The sequence below is a fragment of the Cottoperca gobio genome, chromosome 6 (assembly GCF_900634415.1).
Source record: "Cottoperca gobio chromosome 6, fCotGob3.1, whole genome shotgun sequence".
In the NCBI taxonomy this organism is placed as follows: Eukaryota; Metazoa; Chordata; class Actinopteri; order Perciformes; family Bovichtidae; genus Cottoperca; species Cottoperca gobio.
The window spans coordinates 1,209,770-1,230,803 of NC_041360.1; the positions used below are offsets into that span (position 1 = coordinate 1,209,770).

A 21,034-nucleotide genomic window follows, 5' to 3' on the forward strand; every position below is an offset into this window, starting at 1 on the left:
GCAAGATGCGACTGAAAGCCCCAGAAAAAGCTGGTGAGTGGAACTTAAGTAAATATTATTTTTAATTAAGACAGCAAAGGAACTTGTGCTTTTCTAAAAAGTTATTTTTATTAAACTGGGCAAGCTTAAAATGTTTCACAGTGAACATGTAGCAATTTATATATTTTTTAACAATCTATAGACTTAACTTGGTGCTTCAAACACACTGTACAAAATAGACTCAACTATACAGAGCTGCTCTAGAACATTATGTCAGAGGAGCTCGTAATATCCAACAAGCTGAAAACAATAACAGATCAGCTATACGGTCTTTCAAGATTTTAAGCCTGAAAGTGAAGTGACCTCGGTCCCGTCAGACGACATTTCATTGGAGGTTACTGATGTGTTGTGTGGATTATTGGTCTGCTTTGGAACAACAAGATATTTCACTGCCCAGTGCAGACAGGACTCTGCGACACTGAAACGACTGAAATCCTGCAGATTCTGTCCAGACACTTGGTAAGAATAAGAGAACAGCCTGCCGTCACTGTGAACAGTGGGGCTCTTTCTCGAGACAGTCCCTACTGTTTGACCCGGGTTGTTACTGCTGCCCCCTTCGGCGCTGGAGCCTGCATGAGTGTCAAAGATCCAAGATGGAGGGCTCTCACTGATCTGAGCTTCTTGATCCAAATCCAGAAGATTTTGTTTTGCTGTGTCGGTGGGGTGTTTGTCTGTTGCCAGTATAAGGTGTGACGGTCTGGTAAAGAGCTCTGGTGGACTCACAGAAGTTATATTTGAAGAACAAGCAGTGGCGGGGAGGCTGGTTAATTGTGGAGCTTTCTGGTATGGCGGGAGGAAGCTGTGCTCTCCTTTGCTGAGGTCTGATGTGACCTTCGAGCTGTAGAGAGGAAGTTGATTGCTGGTTAAGATCTCAGAATTATCAGACTTGAATTCAGTAGAAATGGGATTGTGCAGGGAATGGGTTGGTGTTGCTTCTGAGGATGCATCAGAGGATGATGAAGTTTCACATGGTGGAGGAAAAATGTCCCACGGGTTGGATAAAGGCCTGATGTCACTATCAATCATCGCTGCAATTGTGTCCTCATGCAGCATGCTGTCCTCCACTAGACGAGGTGAATTGTCATTGGAGTCTCCATCTCCCTCTACAACTGCCGGATTGGTTATTTGCCACTCTGCATCATCAACAGAAAGCTGTGTGGTCTCCGAAGGTCTGCATACTTGAGGTAAATCTCTCTTCATGTCCTCAGGGGCTGCACAAAGTCCACTTGTTGTCCTACTCCCAACATTCAATGGTGTTTGCAGCTGTAAAGCATCTTTCTCTGGAATGAGAAGACACTTTATAGGGACAGTGAAACGTTTCAGTCCCTTATATCTGACCCTGTCAACAGCCCAGCTTGTGGCAGTGAATGTGTCTGGGTGGGTCGGCGGTGGGTTGTAAGTTGAGGTGGAGGACTGCAGGCTCACAGGATGGCTGCTCGCTACCATCAGCCTCTCCCGAACATCATCCAGCACAGTCTGCAGACAGTCATTCTGCCATTCCCCAAGCAACTCAGACAGCTCACACCCCCACTGGCTCATCTGAGAGTCCAGCGTCTCCTGAGCCAGCAGGGCCCTCCATGTCTGGCAGATCTTCAGCCTGATGGAGGGCTGTGCCGTGCTGGCAGGGGTGGTGTCTTTAACTGTACCGGCTGCAGTCGTAGCCAGCTCTCCAACTAATAAGAAGAAGCTGCATTTAGTTAGTTCGAGGGCCATGTGAAACCGCAGCTGGTAGTCCTGAAAACACACAGTCGTGTTGACCAGGCTGGTGAAACATTCGCGGTCCTCCTGCTCCTGAAGATGCTCCCAGGCTGAGGCGGTGAGAATGGCAGGGATCTGCAGCACCCCGTCGGACAGGAAGAGCAGCCCCGTGGGGCCCTCAGAGCCCTGAGCCTGGGACTGAGACATCTGACCCACCCCGATGACATGAGCCTTCAGCTGCCCGCTGCTGCTCTCCTCCTCACTGCCATAGCACAGGATCAGACTCTCTATCCATGGAGGCACTCTGCTCCCAGCAGGTCGATTCATGTTTGTAGTTTCAAACTCCCCAGTTATGTTCCGTCTGGCAAACATTTACGATGGTTCATTGGTTCCTCCAGCACAACATCACCACAGGAGATAGAAACAAAAGACATTCCACATATGAGCCATTATACAATACCAATACGCTGGTTTAACATTCTGACATAAAAAGGGAAGAATTGCATGATTCTCTCTTAGCTAGCATAGCATAATAATAGCCTATCCTAAACATGTAATCAGCTTTATTGTGCTGGTAGTTTACCTGTGTGTAATCCTGCACAAAACATAATAATATGTGCCGTTGTCCAAAGTTATGGCGGCAACCGTTGTTTCAAATTACCGAGAGAAAACGTTAAGTAGAAAGAAAACGAGTAAATTTCCCTTCAAACCAAAAGCTCAAACATTATCGTTAGTCTATGTAACGTTACTCTTGCTTAGACCAGTATGACCATGGATATATGCATTAGATATATACGGTGAATAATTATTTACTAATTCATCATCACATACACGTTTTAATTAGCTAATTTATATTACTAAAATTATTACCAACACTATACTCATTGGTTTAGAAGGTTTTACTCACACCGGAAATACTGTTGGGTTTTAGGGTTAACGTTATTCTCGATGGCTTTGTGCTGGTAGTTCCATTCTGTGGACCCGTTCCGCTTCTTTCCTTCATGTCACTTGGTATGTCAATTTCAAAATCTAGACAATGATCCAGGGGGATATATTATTCGTCTCGGTTTGCAAAAATGGGATTATGCAAAATCACTTGTTTCACCTAACTAATAGGTTTTGTGTACAAGCATTTATTTGCAATACTGTTGGCACACAGGGAGCCATTAAAGTATTGGAACGTTGCTTATCTACACGCTTTCCGCCTAGCTGATGCTGCATTCAGGTGCCATATGAATTTTACATCCGAAACGTCTACGATATTAAAAGGTGTGTTCCTACCGTAGACTGTTTAAAATAGGTTCTTACCTAACTTTTAAAAAGATATTCCATAAATAGGTTGTCTAAAATGGCTTTTTAGCTGGATATGTTTGTTTATTGTTTATCTTTATTTGGATTGATATATGAAAAGAAGTTTCGTACTTACCGTATTTTCTTTGACTCTGAATGCAGCACATTATGTCGTCCTAAATTCAGTTAGGTACAGCCTGTATCCATAAAAAAATGTATTTCGTAGTCCTAAAGTAAGATACATAAAAAGCCTAAACTGGAATTGTCAAAAGAGAATCACGACATAACAAGTTTGAACCATTGTAAACAAACAGTACAGGGCTCTAACGTAGAGGTGAGTGTTTGTATTTTTTCCCCAGTTGCCAGTATTTTTACTAACCAAATTCTACTAACATTAGCTAAGTTACATTATCCCCTGCTGAATTGTAAATAACGTTACCGGCGACATTTTATCGTCTTTGACATATGAACTGTTGTTCATCGAGATGTCGGTTGTTTTGCTGCTAGCCTAGCCTTTACGTACCATTATCAGTTTGTGCAGCTTCGCCCAACTTAATTTATAAACCTGTTAGTGTTAGATGCCTTACGAATCGTTTTTTCCCACAATATTCGACGTACAAGTGATTCACTTAACAGCATATTATAACTGCTAGATTCTAACGTGTGGACTTCTAACAGCTGTGTGTAGTAAGACAATAGATAACTTATTAAATGTGTAACGTTAGCCTAGATTGTTGAAGACTATTTTTTTTTTATCGAAAACAAGTTTTGTGTGTTGTCTTTTGTGCAAGCCGAAAAATAATTTCCCCTTTTCATTTCTTTAAAGTCAAGCCTAGTCATGCCCGATACTGTATTGAGTGAAATCAGTTCGAAGGTTTCGGACCCTCAACATTCCCAGAAACTTCTTAGGGTCCTCCGCACCTTCTGGCAAGAGCAAAGCTTCCACGATGCGCTGCTGGTGGTTGATGGAGATGAGCTTCCTGTCCAGAAAAACATCCTGGCTGCTGCCAGCCCTTATATCAGGTCAGAAAATCTGGCAGTGACCATTTGCCCCAGTCAGCCCAGAGTCAGTCACACCAGCCAAGATATGATCATACATTTGATATCTTTGGCTGGGGTTTATACTGTTAAAGCAACATGGCCTTCTACACAATGACAATGGTGCAGCTAAGAATGATAAAAGTGCATCAGGTTTGTGTTTTATTTTCATGTTTCTCATATTCTGTTCTGTCAATGGTTTTCTGTTAGGACAAAGCTAAACTACAATCCTCCGAAGAAAGATGGGTCTACATACAGAATCGAGCTGCAGGGGGTCTCCATGCCCATCATGAAACAGATCCTGGACTACATCTTCAGCGGTGAAGTGAGTGTGGAGGCTTTAAAAAAGCACTGACGTGCTCAGGTTTTTAGGCATGATAAACAAAAGTAATTGTCTCCTGCCTATCCTGATATATTGTTACGTATATCAATTTGGCCTATCCTTCACACACAGATTGCTTTGAATGAAGAGACCATCCAAGACATGGTGCAGGCGTCTGACCTGCTCCTACTGACTGATCTCAAGTCCCTGTGCTGCCAGTTCTTAGAGAGCTGCATCACTGCAGAGAACTGCCTCGGCATCCGGCTCTTCTCTCTGCACTACTGCCTTAACCACGTCCACTATACTGCCACCGAGTTCCTGCAGACACATTTTGGTGATGTGGCGCGCACTGAGGAGTTCAGGGAGTTGCCCCCGGACCGCCTGTGCGAGGTGCTGGCCATGGAGAAGCTGAACGTGGGCAATGAAAAGCATGTGCTGGAGGCTGTGGTGCGATGGTTCGGACATGACTCAGAGGATCGCAAGGTGGGTGATGCTTACTCCAGGTTCAGTGTGGAGATAAGAGAGGTATTGAAAAATGTAGACTGGTAGGTTTTTTGTTTAACGGAACAATAGCTGATTAGAAAAATAATATTATTATACATTGGAGTAAAGTTACTTTTGATCAAGGGGTAGACCTGGACATTGGTTTGCCCTCGCTTAGTTACATTGACAGCGAATAAGTCTTTAGATCTTTGTGAACCAAACAATGAATTTGTTAAGTTGTTTTTATGATATGTTTATGGTTAGTAAGATTTGAATTATGTGATTTCTACAAAATAAAAGTTCTAGCTTCCAATATCTGTGACATTGCAATAAAAGTCACAAATTGTCTTTGGCCTTTAATAAACCCTAGATTTTAAGATGTATTTCTGGATAACTTCATCCAAAATCATCAAGTCAGTAATGCAGTGCACACTTTTGAAATCCATCTGTACTAAAACAACTCAAACTAGATCCAAGAGTCTAATTATTTATTTTTATCAGGATGGTCTCCTTGTGCAATTCCTCTTCTTTTTAAACATTTAATATAGAGAAATAACACACCTTGCCTTATGGTATTGCAAAAAAAACTAAATGAATTGAACATTTTATTAATGATTTGATTTAAATAGTGATATGATAGACGCTGCTTGAAATGTAGAGCCCACAGATCATTATTACCAACTTTGCGGTTCCATTTTTGGCTCATTATTTTGGTTTTAGTGACCACAAATTGAATCATCAAACTTGTTACAGCCGAATAAGGCAGCTGTTTAAAGACCCACTGTACTCTACCAGCCCAGCACCACCAGACAGAAAAGAAATAGTGACTAGTGAGGGAACAAACACTGGAGGGCTGCTTCAGCAGCTAAAGAGATGTTTTTGGTTGAGTTGTTGGAATGCAAAACAGCTACAAGGAGAATGAATATTGGACTTCCATTCACCAGGTGGAGACAGACGACTCCGAATGAATGGTAATGTGGCTGTGTGTCTGCAAGATGTGGAAATAGGCAACTTTTCCGCAACTTGTTCATTATATACTTTTTATAAGGTGTTGATATATTAATGTTGTGTTCACAGCTTGTTCCAAGTGGCCAACAAAATGAATTTATTTGGCTGTACTGCAAGCTTGTGTTTGTTACATAAATCAAAATGTGAGTCCTACATCTTTATTTGCAGGTACACATGAAGCAAGTGATGTCTGCAGTATGGCAGCAGGGTCTGGATGCAAGCTACATGAGAGAGCAGGTAAGGAAACTGTCCACATTTAAATGTATGCTTTATAATATTATCAATATTAGTATTCTCATATTTCACATTGCAAATGCTGAGGCAAAACTCTTCTGTGCTAACTTGGTAGCTAACCTTGTTGTTTGCTGCATGGTATCCCATCAGGCCATGGGAGAGCCGCTGATGAGGGAGGTGATCAGTGATTACTGTCAGCAGGTGCTGGGGGATGGTCAGCTGCAGGGTGAGGCTCTGCTCGCCGCCTTCAAACCCCGAGGTTACTCAGAGTGTATTGTTATCGCCGGAGGAGAGGATCGCAAGTGAGCCACAGTCCACCATCTTTATTTTTTATCATTTGAAACCTATTTGGACTTCATATTATTATTTATCCCCAGCATTACTGTTTTCATAATCTTTGATGATGAGCGCAGAGCTTTAGTGTTCTATTATGACCTACGAAGAAGCTTTTCCACTTCTCTGCGCAAAAGTTTTGGGGGAAAGACTGTTGCAGAAATAATAATGATATTTCAGAGTAAAATGTTGTCACAACCAGAGGAAGAGGTTAAATTAGTAAGTATTACTTGGTCCGCTCACATCCTGTCTGGTCTGATGGTTTTTGTCCTGTACAGAAGCAGGAAGCCAACTGCTGCAACGCGCTGCATGTGTCCGCTCTACGACACCAACAGACAGGCCTGGATCGAGCTGCAGCCCATGAGTGTCCCACGCCTCGGCCACGGGGTGGTCGCTGCCGGTCAGTGCTGACTGGGGCAGGATAATACAGTTCTGGTCACCATTATTGGCACCCATGAAATTTAAATACATCATATAGAATATCTACTGGAAAAAAATGAATCAAGTGAAACAGCTTTGGTCTATAGACACTGATGTTTGGTACACAACAGCAAATGATGAAACAATAACAATTTAAAAATCAATAAGATGAAAAAACTGAATGATTGCCATGACACTGGTATTGGCACCCTTCAAATTATTTTGAAATAAATAATTATATTTGACTCACCAGTGATAAATTAGAAATTACACTCACCTGTGATCAAATCATCAAATCAAATGTATTTATATAGCCCAATATCACAAATTATACATGTGTCCAAGTGTGCTTTACAGACTACAGGTTACGACACCCTCTGTCCTTAGACCCTCGCATCGCACAAGGAAAAACTTCCTAAAAGAAACCTCATAATTAAAGGGGGAAAAATGGAAGAAACCTCAGGGAGAGTAACTGAGGAGGGATCCTCTCCCAGGACGGACAGACGTGCAATAGATGTCGTGTGTACAGGATAAACAACATAGTACAAATACAACATTTGACAGAAATTATGTTGTGATTAAAAAAGAGAAAGTATGGATGAATCCAGGAAAATGTCCAAAAGGCTTCCCGGCAGGACCAGGGCAGCAGGCACAGCCACGATTCCTGATCCTGACGTAAACTTTATCAGTGGCAACCTGCCACATGAGACACAACAAACTCTGGGGATGATACCCCGGATGGTGAGTTAGTAACATACATTTACATAAATGCATACAGATAGAGAGGGAGAAGAAGAGAGGGAGGAGAGAGGAAGAGAAGGAAGAGAAGGAAGAGAGCAGGGAGGTGTCCCCCGGCAGTCTAAGCCTATAGCAGCATAACTAGGAGCTGGTCCAAGGCAAACCTGAGCCAGCCCTAACTATAAGCTTTATCAAAAAGGAAAGTCTTTAGCCTACTCTTAAATGTGGAGAGTGTGTCTGCCTCTCTGCCTGATAAATTGTCAGTTCCCACATGACTTGAATTAACCAATGAATGATGACTTTAATGCTTAAAAAAGCCACTTGTTATTCCTGTTCCTTTTTCATAATGGTGAAGACAAGGGAGCTGTCTGAGAGCATCAGGAGTGCTATTATCACCAAACGCAAGACCTCTAAAGGGTACAAGGCCATCCCCAAAGACCTTGGATCACTGTTTCAACAGTGCGCAACGTTATTAAGAAGTTTTCTAAGCATGGAACTGTTAAGAACCTCCCTGGACGTGGGGGTAAGAGGAAAATCAATGCGAGAAGTCTTCGAAGGTTGGTGCAAACTGTGGAAAAAACACCACGTAAAACGTCCAAAGAGCTGAAGGCTGACTTGGAAAAATCTGGAGTCATGGTTTCAACACGTACCATACGTCGCACACTAAACCAAGAAGGGCTTTATGGGCGAAGGCCAACGAACAAAAAGACATAAAAAGGATGGACTGATCTTTGCCAAAGAGTACCTGGACAAACCACAATCCTTCTGGGCAAATGTTCTGTGGACAGACAAAACCAAAATAGCTTTTTGGCAATGCACACCAGCGATTTGTTTATAGACAAAATGAAGCTTATAAGGAAAAGAAGACCCTACCTACAGTTGAGCATGGTGGAGGATCCATAATGTGGTGGGGCTGCTTTGCTGCCTCTGGTACTGGAGGCCTTGACCGTATTGAAGGAATCATGAAATCAGAGGGTTACCAAGGGATTTTAGAGCGAGATGTGCTACCCAGTGTAAGAGAACTAGGTTTGGGTCGAAGATCATGGGTTCTCCAGCACGATAAAGACCCAAAGCACGCATCCAAAAGCACTCAAGAATGGTTGAAAAGGAAAATATTTACTGTTTTAAACTGGCCAGCAATGAGTCCTGATCTCAATCCCATTGAAAATATTTGAAGAGAGCTGAAATCTGTCATTGGGGAAAGGAATCCTGCAAACATTCAAGAGCTTGAACAAATTGCAAAGGAAGAGTGGGAGAAACTACCAGCAAGAAGCTCAGAGATGGCTACAAGAAACGTTTGGAGTCATCGTTGCCAAAGGGTGTGCAACCAAATATTAAGGAAGGGTGCCTTTATTACTGTCCAGGTCATATTTTTATTTTATTTTTTTAATTACTACATGTAAGTTGAAAAATTATTTTTTATTGTTGAATTACTTTAGACATCCTATTCTGATGCTACAAACTTTGTACATTTTCATTTCTTTCTGAAGATATTGTACAGGTTATACAAAACATTCAAGGGTGCCAATAATGTTGACCAGAACTGTACATACACCAGAACTGGAGTGATGCAGAAAACACATCAGTAATTCTTGTCATGAATTACTTGAATGAATGATTCTTTCATCAGGATTAAGATGATCTGCATTTAATAGATACAGTGCAAACAGAAGGTCCTGCAAATACTTAACTGAGTAATAACATTGTGCTTCTTGTCTGTTAGAGGGTTTTCTGTTTGTGATGGGCGGAACAGATGAAGACAACACAGTCCTAGACAGTGGAGAGAAATATGACCCTGACAACAACACCTGGAGCCCCATACCCCCAATGCTGCAGGTATACTACCCCTTCCTGTAACTGTACTTCTGCTGAGAGAAGCCATTTCAGCAGTTCCAGTGATCCTCCACTATAATATTTAAACAGCTGAAAGTGATCTTGACAGTAGATTTCTTTACTATTCAGTTCAAACTTTCTATTGAATAGACACTTTTTTCTTATTGGAATTTGCTGTGTTTAGGATTTTTAAGCAGGAGAAGTGATCAGTCCACCATATCAAGTATGTTTCAATGTTACAGTGCATGCTCTCTGACTTTTATTTAATGACTTTACTTCATGCCCACTAGGTGTCAGCAGAGCTGCAATGCCTAGTTGGCAGGACAAGCTGATTTGACACAGACGACAACTTCCCAGTCTTACGCTCTTTAGAAAAAGTGTTGTCACATTATATGTTGGCTATAGCTTGTTGACCAATCGAAACAATACTTATGTAAATCAGACTTCAATATATTGTTAATAATATTAATGTTTTAATAGATAAGAACATCAGATCCAAGTCGTAATGGAATCCACTATCTAAAATGCTACGCGAAAGCAAAGCTTTGTGTCATACCTGTGCTTCAAGTGTCATTAAAAAAAACAGGTGAATGGAGCATTTGAGCCCAAAGGGCTTCTGCGTAACTGAAGGTGTGAAGCGGTGTTTTGATTATCTTGTCACTAGACTCGTCAGAACTTTGGTGTGGTGGAGTTAGACGGTCTGATCTACGTTCTCGGAGGAGAGACCAAGGAAACAGAGCTGATCACGGTTGAAGTGTTTGACCCTCACTGCTGCACCTGGAAGATGCAGACCAGTATGACCATGATCCGCAAGGTAATAACACACCTACAAATATCACATTGACAACATAGTAGAACATGTATTTCAGTTGATGACTGATAATGTCACAACACAGTGGTTACCTTTATATCTCCACTTTATAGTTAGAGGAAATGTTGTATATTCAATTCTATAATATCCGATCTATAGTAGGGCTGGGCAATATCACCTAAAAACAATATTACGATTAATTGTCACATTGAACCTAGGTAATGATTAATAAACAATAGCTTACTAAATACACTTTTTGTACTGAAACTAGACTAAATCATGGATCATGACTGAGTAGCATTTATTTAATTCAATTCAACTCAACCGTATTTATTTATATGGCACCTTTAATACAAACATGCAGCTCAAAGTGCATCACATAAAAAGGAATAAAATAAACAACCAGAAGTACAATTTTGCAAGACCGAAACTTAAAATATTTAAAATCAATAAATAGAAGTCAATAAAATAAAATAAGCACCAGGGATAACAATCATGTAAAAACTAATGATTAAAGCTTTAAAAGGCTGCATGAATCAAAACTCATTAGGTAAGAACTCTTCAGCATTTGTTTGCTGAAATAGGAAAATCAAAATGATGTTATATTTGACCTCTGATGCGACTATCAAAATAGTTAATATTATAGATAGATCTGATTCTGAATAACACTTTTATGGCTTATGTTATTTTATTCTATCAGCGGTATGTTTTAGGGTATGGAGTAAGATTATTTTAACGTACGCTTGCTAGAATAATGTCAGTTAAAGGAGCAGCTTTAGCCTCCAGACTGTTTACAGGGATATCCTCCGTCTTCTTCCAGCTGCTAAACAAAACTCTGAACTACGAAGCTGTAACATCTATTTTCTGACAAACTTAAGCTGAAACTGAACATTCACTGTTACATTCACGGATTACTACCTGACTCGGTTCCTACACCAACTCACACATACACTGTGCTGAGAGCTCTCAATGAGGCCACGCGACTCCACTGTTTGCGACAGTATTTACATTTAGCTTAATTTTGGCCCACATCACGTCATGTTGACTGAAGACAAAGTGCGTCCACATCATGGACATGACAGCTGTTTTGTGTAGCAGCTCTTTCTCATCTGCCCCAGCTGCTCCAACAGTTGACTTGCTGCGTCTCTACTAGTTACACTGGACACACATAATTACATCGCTTACTGCTGGTGGAACAATGCCAACTCGACTTTCAGCAATTAATCAATTAATGGGGAAGGTGGCAGCCTGTATGAAGGAAAGAAGTTTGGATGTGACTAAAATGAGGTCTGTTGGAGAGTCATGAGACCGTATGAGACAGACACACACCCCTCAACATTAATCTGACAGCAATTTGATATATCTGAATAAGCACCCTGGTCACGTTTATGTAGTTATGGAGGAAATCTTTTCAGACATGGAATACGTAACATTGCTGGCTTCATCACAAGTCTCTTTTCCTCTTGCACCAGGGGCCAAATATGTCACAAGCGTTGTCTCATTGAGTAAATGTCATGTCTGAATGAAGGTGTAAGACCTCTGTCTGGCCAAAATGCCACCACTTTTTAACCAGCAATGTTATGTAATCTATGTCTGAAAAGGGTTGGGATGTCGGTTCCATTTAATACATTTTGCCAGCATAGATTATGTTCTGTTTTATATTGAAGTGGGTGGTCAAAGTTTTTCACTTGTACACAACAAATACCACATTTGTATTGAATTGACAGACTTCCATTCACTAAACATGTTGCAGCTCTTCAGGGGACGAACACTTTCCATTGTGAGCACTATACATTAAATCTAGCACCGCACTAAAAAGTTAATGTACTCTCATAACTTTATTGATAGATTGACATGAAATTTGTGGAGCTTCATGAAATAACTTGAAGTTTTCATTCCAAGTTTGTTGTGAAAACTGCCTGTAGAGACAATGTGCGGTTGTTTGGAGTTTTGGCCTTGTAAATATTCTTAGAATTTAAAATGATCCATAATTTATTGGTGTTTTAATAAATAAAAACTATGTTAAAGTGCAACTAAGTATTTCCACTATTGATGAATCTTTGATCATTGTTACGATTTCATGAATAATCGCTTCACTTTATGAAATGTAACAAAACAGTGAAAAATGTTCATTTAGATTAATTAAGAAAATGTAGTCCACGGTGACGTTGTCAAATGACTTGTTTTGTTCGTCCAACAGTCCGAAAACCCAAAGATATTAAATTCATAATGTCATAAAAGAGGGAAGAGGGACACACACGCATGTTGTACAGAGATAGAAATGTTTGCCTTTAAAGTTGAATCTGTTCTGACTTTGTTCATGATTTGGGGGGTTCTGCTGGTTTAGGGTTTAAGATACTGACTGTGTAATTGCTGATTCATTTCCTGTCAATGGATTAATCATTTCAGGTGTGATCAAAAGCCCTTCTCTCAACCCAAATATATAAACATATACCTGTAGAGACTGCGCTGTCGCATGTATAACATCAGCAACATAAAACAGACTTTTCCATTCTCTTATTTTTGGTGTCATGTAACTGAAATGACCAAGGAGAATGTGCCGGGGGTTATTACAACTCTTAGACCAAGTCATTCATTTTCCACAGTGAACCTGTCCCCACATGCTGTGACTCGTACAGCCGTGTCTGTCTTCTCCTTCAGGTCGGCTGCTATGCCTCCATGAATAAGAAGATCTATGCCATAGGTGGGGGTTCCTACGGGAAGCTGTTTGACTCTGTTGAATGCTTTGACCCCAAAACCCTGCAGTGGACCGGCCTCTGTCCCCTGAAAGAGAGAAGGTAAAGTCTCATTAGCTGTTGTGGTCTGAGCAGCACAAAAGAAAGAGGATCTATAATTTGATCTGCTGACATACAGTCAGTCTAGAGTTAATATTTCTTGTTTCTTGGCATGTTATTGTCTTGTTATCTTCTCTTTTCTGTCCATTGAATATATTTCTGTCACGTTATACCCACCTGCTCTATCTGTTTCAGTTTAATTTCCCTTAAATGACACCACAGTCATACTGAAGTCATATCAAAATGTTTCCCAGGATGATGAAGGATGTTGAGTCACACGGCGTATACTTGTTAGTAAAGCCATGATCCGGAGATGTGAGGAAACATTCAGTCTTTCGCTTTGCATATGCCTTCATTCATAAACCATTTCTGTGTGAGAGAAAAAGCTTGAAACCAAACTTATGTGTACACTGAACCCTGAGGGAGGTGTGTGACATCATCGGTGTGCGACATCACTGCTTGGAGAGTTATCTTTTTGTTGGCACCACTTTCAACTCAAATGTCAACTTGAAACATCACTTCAAGGAGCTTCTTTATAACTTTGCTTCAATCAGTTAAATTCAAAATGGTTGCCAAAGTCAGATGAGTTTAGTCTTTTTCTTGGTTTGGAAATAATTAATTTAGCTTTTATCTGACCATGTTTGCATCTTTCATAGTGCCTTGTTTTCCAGGATCAGACAGTGGAATCTTTGATCATAAGTAGGACCATCCCTTATCATGTCAATACTGGCCTCTCTTGTCAGGAATTGAAAACAATCAGGATTTGCTGGATTAGCCGAGACATGTCTGGTTATGTTATCCATATAGTCTTAATAGATTTTCCATCAATTTCCCGGTCAGGTTCGGGTCGGTGGCGTGTGGCGTCGGCCAGGAGCTCTACGTCTTTGGTGGAGTAAGAAGCAAGGAGCAAGACAATCCCGAGCAAAGGCAGATGATGACCTGCAAGTCTGAGTTCTACCATGACGAGATGAGGCGGTCAGTATGGAAAAACTGCTTCTGAAGGATTGTTTTGAAGCTACTTCTATATAGCAATTTTACATTTTTATTAGATTTTTTAAATACTTTGTTATTACTACACCCATTATGGTCTCAATGTTGAATCTCAAAGATTAGTCTTAACCTTGGGAACAGCAGCTGAGATGTTGCTGTTTTGGAGCTTTTGACCGTATCACATGAGCTTCATTGGCAGATGGACTTTCTACAAGTGTATTCTTTATTGGATCCCCTTCAGGTACCACAAAGTGGTTGCTAGTTCAGTATTCTTTCGTGAGCAGTTCTTGGGAGAACTGGGAATAATACATTTGGAATATCTGTTTATTAGATTAAAAGTACAAAATATCAGCTATTACCATTCTTTATATGCCCATCGGTGATAATAAAGATATCCTGGATCCCCCTATGATCCCCTTTTGCTGACCATTTCTCTTATTTTTGTTGTGAATTTAATTAGGTGGGGACACACAGACATAGAAGGTTACAGAGTATTCATATAGAAATGCACACTGTTATCAAATACTTGGATATGTTTTCAGAAAAAACTAAACATATATAGATACATACATGCATACATATGAAAATCAAGAAAATTGTTAACGAAAATACAGAGATTTGATGAAGGGTTGTGTTGTGATGGATACAGGTGGATGTTCCTGGATGAACAGACCCTGTGTATCCAGACCAGCTCCTCTTTTGTTTATGGTGCTGTGCCCATCGGAGCCAGCATCTATGTTGTGGGAGACCTGGACACAGGTCAGTAAGAGAAAGCAGATAAAGCAACTACAGATTTCTGATGAGGTTTCAGTTCCGTCAATATTTTAATGTGAAAGTTTGGTGTTTCTTGTGCGAACAGGAACAAGCTTCGACTACATCCGGGAGTTTCGCCGCAGCACTGGGACATGGCATCGCACCAGACCTATGTTACCAACAGACCTCTCCAAAACAGCCTGTGCTGCCCTGCGCATCGCCAACTGTCGACTGTTCCGCCTCCAGTTGAGCCAGGGCATGTTCCGAATCAGAGTCTGACTTCAGCCAGTGACCTGTGGCCTGTGTTGGCTCCACACTTCACTTTTGCAAACTGGTAGTTTCTACCTGCTGTAAGTCTGGGTTTAGGGATTTTATGAACACTGAAGTATTATAGTCGCTATATATTGAGGATTGTGACACTCCATTCAGGGGCTTATACCCGACTAAGACTTGACAGGACAAAAGTTCATCTTTTTAACATTATAGGTTTTATGGCACTTTTTTTAAAACTTAAATTATTTGTATTTCCTTTTTTTATGTGGGATTTGATCATCTTTTGCTTTTTATTGTAATGGACATTTCTCATTTGGAATGTTTACTGGTGATTTGTTGCTTGGTGAGGGATTGAAACTGCAAACAATACTTGATAAAGTAACTCCCACTTTGTTAGATGATGTTTTTTGGTGGTGTATTGTTCATCTTTCTAGCCAATCAAAGAGCACATTGTCATTTGTCCTGATGAACAGCTGCAGTGGAGGTTAAGGGTTAAAAATGATATTAATATAATAATATAAATCTTCAGTGGGATGTGAGACTGCGGTGTCAGTCCCAGAGATGGGCGCTAATAAAATGTTGGTTGCAATGTGTGTCAGACTTTATAGTATCAACTTTGGGACGTGTATGACAAATGCAAATTGTAGCAAGACAAAAAACGGTGGACTTGCATGAGCCCCGTCTTTGCTGTCCAGTGTATGTAGTATGACTTCACTTGGTCTCTAGATTGGAAGGTCGGGGTAGATGTATGGGTCTGACTCTAACATGGGACACTTATCCGTTTCCTAGCAACAGTCAACATCAACCAATTGTTGTAACACTGATGACGAAGCTCTCCTGGCTTTAACAAAGTAGTCACTTTAACCCAAACCAATATCTTTTAGAGCCTCACATTAGAAAAGGGTTTTGGTCAGACAGATCGTCCTTATCGGAAATGTCTGTTGTTCTGGGGATCCATCAAAAAACACCTATATTGTTGTTGTATTTGGAGGACTCGTCTGTCTTTGGTCCCCAAAGCTCTAACTCGACAATGTTTCACAACCTTTCTTTCACAACCATCGGTTTTGTCCTGGACAGCCTAAACTCCCAGTACGTAAGGACCTCTAGTGCCATGAAACCTCTGCTCTACTGACATGGGTTTTTTCTACCTACAGATTAAAACCCCAGCTATGCAGCAAATTAATTATGGACAGTGTAGAAAACCAATAACTGAAGTAATAGATGATGAAGTTTGATGAAAAACGGAACATCACAAACTAATTCCATGAATGCTCACAGACTGGGCGTTCATAGAATGGAAGGTGAATTTACCATAAAAATCACGAGTCGCAGAGACGTTGAAATATAAAAACAACATCGACTGAGTTGCATGTTTTAGTGACACTATCTGCTACGTCTCCTTCACTGACAACACTCCGGGACAGATGACTTCCACTGAAGTGTGATCCGCACACTAAACTGAATGTTTGAGCACAAGCGCTTTACTTGAGTCAGTTTTTATTGTTGACCAAGCTGTTTGGGCCCAGCCTGTTCAGAAATAGACGTTGCTGCGAGTGACACTCTTGAGTTGCTGGACATGTTGCTGCCTTCGCAACCTCTGACCTGGCTTTCCAGTCAGTACAGTTTTGGCATCCCTTGACCCCATTTGTTCTGTGTGAGTTACAGCTGCTGCTGTCTGTCCTCAGCTTTGGGGCAGCACATACAAAGCAGACACATGCTCAGTGTAGCTCATGGAGTGTTGATACAAACACCTCATAGGTGGTAATACACCTCACACACATTCCACACAAAGACGCTTCCAGGGTTAAAACCGAGCTCTGACCAATAAAGGCAAACGTAGACTTTAAATGTAGAAAATGTTGAAAAGTAATCACAAAAATGTGAGAAAATAATACACCATTTAAACAAATCCTGTATATTAGGGTTGTGTGCTTTCATTATGAATTATGATCAGCTGACAAACAAGCAAAGTCAATTATTATAATTGTAATACTATGTGAAATATATGAAAATGTTAGTATTGCCACTGCGTCAAACCCCAGTTCAAACCTACAAGTCAGGACATGGACAGTCTGCTCACACTGACATGACACACGAGCTGGAATAAAGGATTCCCTGAAGCTCATCAGCCAGACTGCTGAGGCCTGACTCAATATATTGCTTCCTTATTTTTGCACACTTCCATTGTGTCTGATCATTTACAGTAAATACTACATTAAGTTTCCGAGCTGCTCTATATCCTAAACAAAAGTTATTCTCACATGTTAACACCTTGGAGATACACTGGAGCACACCATAAGGGAAAATAACAGCAGTCTAAACTGAAACCAGCTTCAGCTTTAACCAAAGAAGTGTTGTGAAAGACAGGGAGTGAAACTGTTATTTCAGTTTGTACTTTTGTTGCTGATGCATGAGGAAGTTTTGTAAGATGTTTCCCATGAGTGCCATTCCTCCACATCAACATTACTGTATGTCTTATCACATTTGTTTCTGTTTTTGTTCAGATGCAACCAAGCACCAAGTGCTCATACAAAAATGTATCTCAAATACAGTCTGTGGAAGTCATCCTCTTGCTACATGGTGTATAAAGGAATACTGAATGCTGAATATCTTTTTTGATCTTCCATTGTTAATGTAATGTAAAACATTGATGTTTTGTGTGGCAGCATTGTTCCATATAACATTGTAAAAGGTCAAGCAGTCGCGCATCAATTTCTGTGGTTGATATGAGGTTTGAAGTCAGATGATTTTGCTATTCTTAGTGTCTTACCAGTAGTGAGGCTAAAATGCAGTTTGACCTGATTGTGATGCGAGCGTAATTGACATGGGATCATGGGATTTTCATGACCGAAAATTTGCCCTTTCTATTTGAACTTATTGTGAAAACAATAATTATTAAAATATATATACAAGCAGATATACAACTTAAAATGAAGAAAAAGCAACTACAAAAAATGTCAAAACTACAATTAGACAGCAAAAATATTGGCTGTTGCCCCCAGAGGCTTAATTGTTGTCCCCGGCCTTAAGTTTTCAAGTGAACTTGTCATTGACCAAAGTGAAGATTTGACCTGATGTTAGCTCTGGTTAAAAGGTCAACAACACCATTAGGGATCAAGTGGACCATGGATCTCCATTATAAATTAGAATGTGCAGCCATGTGGACTTTAGTTGGTGAGATATCTTGCTATGATTGAAGTGGATAGATGATCCCACTTACAAGCTCTTTTTGCTCTGCCACGAGCAGGGCTATAATTCTTCCTGTCCAGCAGTTCAGACCTTCATTAAATATCAGTGTTCTTTAGTACAATATACTACAAGTCATTTAGCAGACACTCTTCTCCAGAGAGACTTACAGTAACTAACTACAGGGACAGTCTCTCTGGAGCAACTCAGGGTTAAGTGCCTTGCTTTAGGGGTACAATGGTGGCAGCCCTGGTATTGAACTTAATTTAGAAGCCCAATCACTACACCATCACCACCAACCATAGTAAGCATTTAACATGCTGCCCTCCAAGTTGTGTTTCTGCAAAATTGCTTCTGAATACTGAATGTATGTGTGACAACCCTGCTCTCACCCTGATAAAGTGACAGAAGGAATAAACAGTTTAATGTGGTGACCCGGTGGCCTTTTCAGGCCAAACAAAAGTCTGGCTCTGGCTCTTTGGATTTTGGTACACAACTAGGTTTACACTGAGATACCGTACGGATAATAATTAGATAATGGTCAGCTGTGTGCTACAGAGCAGAAATCAGTCACATGATGAATGTTTCTCAATGGACACTGCAGAAAAGAAAGATTTGCTACTCTACATGCATAATTAGCCCTATTCACATGGGACTGGTATTACCAGAGGACCTCATGTGATTTAGAAATGTATGGTAGGTCATTTGTGGTGGAATTTTTACTGGACAAATTACGGAAAGATTTGCACCGGAGATCATAACACACTTTTTTTGTGCTACTGTTATGCGACATTTTAGCATTTACTGTTGTGCTGTAATTCCCTCAGGTAGCCTCAGATGTTTTTTTTTACATAGGCTTGCTTTAAATGTTAATGTTTTCATCGTTTCAGGCAAATATAATTTAACCATCATGCATTTATTTTCACAATAAGGAAAAAGAACAAGAATAAGATGTCATATTTTTTGTCAGAGAGCAGTAATAGTGATGACAGCCTCAGCAGGAAAAAGAATGAAATCATGAATTCTAACTCTTGACAGCTTCTATGGTGTGTGTGTGTGTGTGTGTGTGTGTGTGTGTGTGTGTGTGTGTGTGTGTGTGGCATGGACTTCAGCAGCTAATCTCACTCAACTCATCAACTCCAATCTGCTCACCTGTCTACAATCAACTCATCCCAAGACAGTTTATCTACCCTGGTCTTCCAGCCACTCATCGTCAGATTTTTCTTTCAACTACCCCGGTAGCCTAGCGTGTTTTTCTTGCTCTTCCCTGGATCACTACTTACCTTGTCGCTCGACTCCTCTGTTTGCCTGTCTGTCTACCTACCTGCCTGCCTGCCCTGCCATTTCCTTTCACCGTCTTGTCTAGTGTGAAGTATCGCGTTAAATAAACTATTTAAACCTACTCAGTTTCCAGAGTCTGCGCCTGGGTCTCCCCTGGATGTACCCATAAAAGAACAATCTGGCCAACATGGACCCAGCAGACACAGACTCGCTCCGTGAGGCCAACCAGGGTATTCTCGTGGGGGCCGCCATGACCAAGCACTCCGCAAGGTAATGGAGAATCTCCACTTGCTATCCGCCAACATGGCACAGCTGGGACATTAGATGAGCCTGGTTTCCACTCGCCTCAGGTCTCCTGCTCCGACGAACCCTCCGGAAACTTTACCCTCTCTTCCTGCATGTGGGCCTACCATTCCCACTCCTGGTCGTTATTCAGGAGACTTAGGGACATGTTAGTTGTTTTTTTGTTGCAGTGTTCGTTAGTATTTGAGCAGCCCACTACATATGTTTGTGACAGGGCCAAGATAGCATTATAGGGTACTGATAGCGCTCTAGCCTGGGCTTCAGCTATATGGGAGGGCCAGGGTCAAATTTGTTTTCACTCCCAGACTTTTTATTGGAGAGGAGGAAAGTGTTTGATCACCCGGTCAGCGGTAGAGAGGCTTCACAACGTCTGCTTGCCTTAAAAAAAAGGGCCCTGTAGCGTAGCCGAGTTTTCTGTTGAGTTTTGTATGCTAGCAGCTGAAGCCGGTTGGAACGACTTAGCTCTCCAGGGAATTTTTTGTAAGGGATTAGAGGATTCTGTTAAGGATGAGGTAGCGGTGAGGGACGAGTCTTCCAGCTTGGACAATTTAGTTTTGTTAGCCATAGGGAATGACGCAGGGAAAAGGCTAGCCAGTCCCTAAGGTTCTCCCTTCTTCCGCTAGACTCAGTGCAGATCTTGATGTCAACCCTGGTACACACTAGATAGTCTCCCCTTCCCACATGTCTTCTTTGGTGCTGATGCAACTAGGCAGAGCCCGACTCACTCCTGAGGAACGTCTCAGGAGACTCAAGGAGGGATTATGTATGTATTGTGCTCACTCCAGTCATTTCCTGGTCTCCTGTCCCCAGCGATCAAAAGGGGGTGCTGATCAGTAAAGATGGGGATACTGGCGAGCAAGACTACCTCTTCACCCCCACAAGACCAAAACCCCCCGGAGGCCACAGTGTTGGTTAACCAACAAGCTCTCTCCCTGCCGGCCCTGGTTGACTCTAGCGCAGATGATTTTTCTGGACGCTAGACTAGTGGTCTTAGCCGGTATCGCTACTCAACCTCTGTCAACCCCCCTATCTACTAGAGCAGAGGTTCCCAAACTTTCTGTGGCCAAAGCACACCAAAGACCATAGATAGATAGCTATTCTCCTTCACACTAGCAGAGAGCCTTTGATATATCACACTCTAATATTTCCCACCATGTGCAAATGGCTAAAACGGGTTCACTTTGACATCAAATCAAAATCAAATTT

The 21,034-nt window shown here is 41.2% G+C and overlaps 2 protein-coding genes across 9 annotated transcripts; one reads left to right on the forward strand and one right to left on the reverse strand.

The window, feature by feature from the left end:
• Positions 1-44: 44 nt before the first annotated feature.
• Positions 45-3,966, reverse strand: acd (ACD shelterin complex subunit and telomerase recruitment factor). Of its 6 annotated transcripts, XM_029433255.1 has the most exons (3): positions 3,164-3,275; positions 2,647-2,766; positions 45-2,129 (listed from the first exon to the last, which is right to left on the reverse strand). In XM_029433255.1, exon 3 carries the CDS (start codon positions 2,107-2,109, stop codon positions 313-315), a length of 1,797 nt encoding a protein of 598 aa, XP_029289115.1. In that variant the 5' UTR covers positions 2,110-2,129; positions 2,647-2,766; positions 3,164-3,275; the 3' UTR covers positions 45-312. The 6 variants fall into 6 exon arrangements, with proteins under 6 accessions (XP_029289115.1, XP_029289116.1, XP_029289117.1 ...); XM_029433256.1 differs by lacking the exons at positions 2,647-2,766; positions 3,164-3,275 and adding an exon at positions 3,949-3,966; XM_029433257.1 differs by lacking the exon at positions 3,164-3,275 and having other exon boundaries at positions 45-2,098; positions 2,647-2,934.
• Positions 2,647-15,647, forward strand: gan (gigaxonin). Of its 3 annotated transcripts, none has more exons than XM_029433250.1 (13): positions 2,647-2,748; positions 3,854-4,050; positions 4,276-4,390; positions 4,520-4,870; positions 6,047-6,115; positions 6,263-6,414; positions 6,724-6,845; positions 9,327-9,439; positions 10,101-10,250; positions 12,909-13,045; positions 13,883-14,017; positions 14,682-14,791; positions 14,892-15,647. In XM_029433250.1, the coding sequence occupies exons 2-13, from the start codon at positions 3,866-3,868 to the stop codon at positions 15,062-15,064; spliced, it is 1,812 nt and encodes a 603-aa protein (XP_029289110.1). In that variant the 5' UTR covers positions 2,647-2,748; positions 3,854-3,865; the 3' UTR covers positions 15,065-15,647. The 3 variants fall into 3 exon arrangements, with proteins under 3 accessions (XP_029289110.1, XP_029289112.1, XP_029289109.1); XM_029433252.1 differs by lacking the exon at positions 2,647-2,748 and adding an exon at positions 2,962-3,006; XM_029433249.1 differs by lacking the exon at positions 2,647-2,748 and adding an exon at positions 3,223-3,361.
• The last annotated feature ends 5,387 nt before the right edge of the window (positions 15,648-21,034 follow it).

Bases quoted from the DNA above. Each gene is read 5' to 3' on its own strand.
- acd (XM_029433256.1), bottom strand. From the start codon at position 2,109: ATGTTTGCCAGACGGAACATAACTGGGGAGTTTGAAACTACAAACATG.
- gan (XM_029433250.1), top strand. From the start codon at position 3,866: ATGCCCGATACTGTATTGAGTGAAATCAGTTCGAAGGTTTCGGACCCT. The intron at 4,051-4,275 runs GTCAGAAAATCT...GTTTTCTGTTAG, and splicing joins GCTGCCAGCCCTTATATCAG to GACAAAGCTAAACTACAATC. The intron at 6,415-6,723 runs GTGAGCCACAGT...TGTCCTGTACAG, and splicing joins GCCGGAGGAGAGGATCGCAA to AAGCAGGAAGCCAACTGCTG.